We start from the raw sequence: 4,441 nt of genomic DNA on the forward strand, positions 1-4,441 counted from the left end.
TAATGTGATGCAAGACATAGAGAGGGAAAATATTTTGAGTCATGAGACCCAGAACCCAGGAATCTGAAGGCAAAGCATTGTCACCACCAAGCACACCTCCACTACAATCTTAATCTTAATCTCTGATCTCACATCAGCAGTGGCAGCTGTAGGATATATTTTTTGAGCTTCCAAATGAGATTTTTTTAAGAATAGGAACCTATGGATGGCCAGAAATGACACTTTCAGACTGTGACAGACATCTGTTGGCTTGGTGTGGGCTATTTTTATATTTCTTTTTAGTTCAACTGCCCGATGTGTTCTGTCCAATGGGGGGAGGGGCTTGACCAGTCTGGTGGGGGGCTTAGGCTCCTGCTTCCCCCTCCCACACTGATTATCAGGTGTGACAAATAAATGTGATATGTCCATATTTGGGTGTAATATGTCATAATCATGCTCGTTTACGAGCACATCACACAAATTTGTCACAAAAAATTTGACAGTGTGGACACAGCTTTAAGCTCTGTTCACACTGTCAGGTTCTATGTGACAAAATTCCTGAATTTTTGTATTAAAATGAATTTAAATAATTGGAAATGATACTTTCTTTTATCTGTGACTTGATTTTTAGTATTATTAAATGATCTTATTAATTTAAATAAATGTTGATATTATCAGTGTGACTAAAGCAATATAGTATTAGACATCTAACCTTGTTACCTGATAGAACAGATCCAGTCATGTCATCTCGCTTGATATAAATATCAATATCATCTGGTATATTTGGAAGACTCCATTTATGAATAAGTGTAAATGGCTGGAAAAGCTAAAAAATATTTATTTACCCTTATTAATTGAGAAAATTAATGGAGTAACTGGCGACTAAGTGCTACCATATAGTGTATGCATTTGAAAAGTCTGTAGATTTACGTACATAAACGTACACATAAACTGATATCCAATTTTAAATTTTGAGACATATTTTGAAAATATTATTTTGATCTTAACAATTGAATTTGTTCCACAGGAACTGAATGTGTTTGAACTGGTCATCTGGCAAACTTACTGTATTCCCATCTTTTTAATAAACATTTCCTCGTAATAGAGGTTGGCTGTAGACAATATACAATTGGATTTTTTCCTACCTTAACTTTCACTAATGGAATCATTTGAAGGTGGCTTGCCCAATCAGGTGGCCTGTAACTGAGTAGTTTATTTGAATTACTCTTTGTGTGTCTGCATCTGTGATTCGTTGTTGCAAGCAGTAGATGTCTTTTTAAATGATTGATCTTCACCTGGCAAATGAGAGCCTTTGTAACTTTGAATGCAATCATCATGACATTAACATAAATTTGTTAATTACCTGTTAAAAAAAGAATTTATAAACATTTTATTAATTATTACCAAATACATTAACAAAAACACCATCATTCTTATCACTCCAATGTACCTATTTAAGAATGCAGATTTTTTTTAAAAACCCACCTCTGGCTCAGCCCTTCGGCCCTCAGATAACGCTGCGCACTATAGTTACACCCATAAATACTTAGCCACCCCCCCCCCCATAAATTATATCCCCCAGTCGGACATCTTAGCCACCCCATAAATTATATCCTAGAGCCACCACTGTCAAGGAGAAGAGCGATCTGACTTCATTTAAAACCCGACTCGGGGTCTGCAGTGCAAGAAGCAGGGACATAGCTCTTGGCCAAATGCAACAAACATTTTCATGTTACTTACAATAAGCTAGGCCTAGACTCAGCGGTGAAGCCAGAGATTTGCCGACAATGGGTCTAACGGAGGTCTGAGACAAGCAAGCGCCAATGAAGCCTCGGCCCTGAATAAAACCTCCCTTGGACCTTGTAGGGTGCACGGGGAGAGTTTTTATGGCTTAGCTAGACTAGAATGGTCCAATGTGCAATAGACCACAATAATATGACACTGTCGACAGTCAGTCAAAATAATGCCACGGTATGTTTAATTTGGATAGGTAAAAAACTATTATTTTTAATTTTGGATCCGAACAACTTAGGAGTGCGTTGAACGACAGGGGGTCTATCCAATGGGGGAATTCCCCCTGCCGCCCCAACCCCCGCTGTGCTGGAGCCACCACACCACAGACTAGGGCCAGGCTAGTTCAGAATCAGGCCTTAATTAAATAACCTCAACTGTACGTACCTGGTCTAGCCTACTACTACTTATTTTAGGCTTCCAGACCAGATAGCCAGCCCAGCCTACCAAGGCTGGACCTAGGCCTACCTACCTAGTACTCTAAGCCGGGCCCTAGCTAGGCCCCAACTAATAACAAGCCTAGCTGGGTAGGCCTAGCCTACTACTAGCCTAAGCCTCCTTCGTTCAAAATGATAGTTAATAATAATCATTAAACGTTTGACCTTAATGGCTATTTAAAGTATCAAATGAATGACTCCTTGTTTACTGTACGCTACGTACTACAGTTTTTGGGGGCCGGGGACAGAAACGGCCTCGAGTCGTCGAAGTGGCCGTAAGTCTATAAACAAGTAATTTGTATGGAGCGCCAGGCGTGCAGTGTCCAATCGTTGTGTATGTTGGACAATTAAGCCGCCTACAGTAGGTATCAGACTGCGATGAAAACTGTTTAATAAATTATCAAATCAATGTCTAATTGATGTTTTCCTAACTTGTGTTGTGTTTGTTATGACCCATTATCAGTTGTTACATTAAATGCAATTTAAAGGATTAACAAATATATACCTCTATAAGTTTTTTCCCTTTGGTTTAGGCAGGCTTATTGTAATTAAAAAACAAAACAAAACTTAAATTTTTGGTTTGTACCTGTTTTATATTTTATCTTTATGATAAATTACATACATTTCCGAGTGACATTTTTCAACTGTGTTATTAGAAACATGTTTTCGCAAATATATTTAAATTTATTAGACTTCTCTCTCAAAAAAAAGGTAACATCGTCACAAAAATAAAAACAATAAAGAAATGCGTTGTGTCTTATTTTGTACTAATTTTATATTCATTAATAAACTACAGTAAGACTTCTACATCCTTCCTTCTATCGCGCAGCCAGTGACGTGTGTGGATGGGGTTTGTACCTTTGTACGTTTGTGTGGGCGAATCTCCTCCGATCAACGCATGCGAACTGACTGACATACAGTAATTGCCCTCTCCCTCTCTCTCAGAAAAAAAAAATGGAAACTTAGGTTTTCTTCGTCTGTAGGCCTGTCTTGCCAATATAAGAGCGTGTGAACAGGCACAGTGCGGTGTGAAATTGTCCAAAAATATCAGGGGCCGATCCAGAAATTTTCTGACGGGGTTGAGGTGGGGGGGGGGGCAATAGGCTATAGTCCACACTCACCTCAGTCCCACTATGGTTGGGGCTGAAATGAGCAAATTTTAATAATAGGCCCCCCCTCCAGACGGGTGGAAAAGACACTCTCAGGATCGACATTTGAATATTTTATCTCATTTTTTTAAATGTTTACAATGTATGGGGGTCCTTGCCGGCTGAGCAACCCACCTCTACTGGATTAATATAATATATGCCATGCAGTCGATGTCAGTGACACATTATGCTGTTATGTATCAATAAAGCCCTTTTTGGATCAGGGTGCTATAGAGCGAGGACGTACTGGACCATATGCGTAGGGGCACCAAAGTGGCCCCTAAGGGTTGGTGGCCCTGAGAACCGCCACACGAAGTGCATGCGTTACGCCACTGAGCATGGATAGCTGTTCTATAACAGCTGGTATTCCGGCTAAAAAAACTCAGTCTTTGTTCTCCGTCTTTTGACATTTTTTACATCCTGATATGAAATCGCTGTAAAAAATCACCGTCGACCGGGGATAGTAGCATAGTGTTCGTCAATCAATAAAAAATTCAAAATTAGTGAGCGGTAAAATAATCGAGCTCTCCTTTTGCCCACTGCTGGATATGCCACTGAACTCACGGTACCTTTTTTCTCCTTACCCCCTCCCCCCTCTATCATTATCATCATTATTATTAATCATTCACATCATCATCTCCATATCAGCATTATAACCATTGAATACTACTTAAGCATTTTCCTCTCTTTTTTCTTTTTATTATTTATCGCTAAATTTCAATCTTCAAAAGGCGTAATTACAAGAATACAAGCTCAATAATACAAATCTATTTACCATTTTGATCATTTTCTTGTTGCTATGAAACTTATCATTTATTGCAATAGACCTAAATATTTTTATTACTATAATCATTATTATTGCTACTATTATTATATACATGTTTCTCATTCCAAAGTGACAGTCATTGGTATCCATAAATTACAGCTATATATAGCTTAAATATTATGGGAGAAGAAATGAGGCTAGAGCCCCAGCCCACCCCCGCCCCCAAAGGGACAGAATAAAGGGAAAGGAGGAAGTGGGGAGAGTAAAAAATCGTATCAAAAGCTCTGCATGATACCATTTCTCTATGTACTGTACTCTAT

The 4,441-nt window shown here is 38.8% G+C and overlaps 1 protein-coding gene across 1 annotated transcript in view; it reads right to left on the minus strand.

Moving 5' to 3' along the window:
• LOC117122496 (bifunctional D-cysteine desulfhydrase/1-aminocyclopropane-1-carboxylate deaminase, mitochondrial-like) overlaps nt 1–2,554 on the minus strand; it is a 7,233-nt gene extending 4,679 nt beyond the window's left edge. Inside the window, exons 1-2 of the mRNA XM_033268083.1 lie at nt 2,373–2,554; nt 1,125–1,342 (exon numbers count right to left, since the gene is read on the minus strand). Coding sequence (XP_033123974.1) covers nt 1,125–1,316 — 192 coding nt within the window. The 5' untranslated portion in view covers nt 1,317–1,342; nt 2,373–2,554. The remainder of the gene's footprint in view (nt 1–1,124; nt 1,343–2,372) is intronic.
• Nucleotides 2,555–4,441: the final 1,887 nt, after the last annotated feature.

Source organism: Anneissia japonica, unplaced genomic scaffold (assembly GCF_011630105.1).
Source record: "Anneissia japonica isolate Jap-2015-1 unplaced genomic scaffold, ASM1163010v1 scaffold1889_len2455224_cov183, whole genome shotgun sequence".
Taxonomy (NCBI): domain Eukaryota; kingdom Metazoa; phylum Echinodermata; class Crinoidea; order Comatulida; family Comatulidae; genus Anneissia; species Anneissia japonica.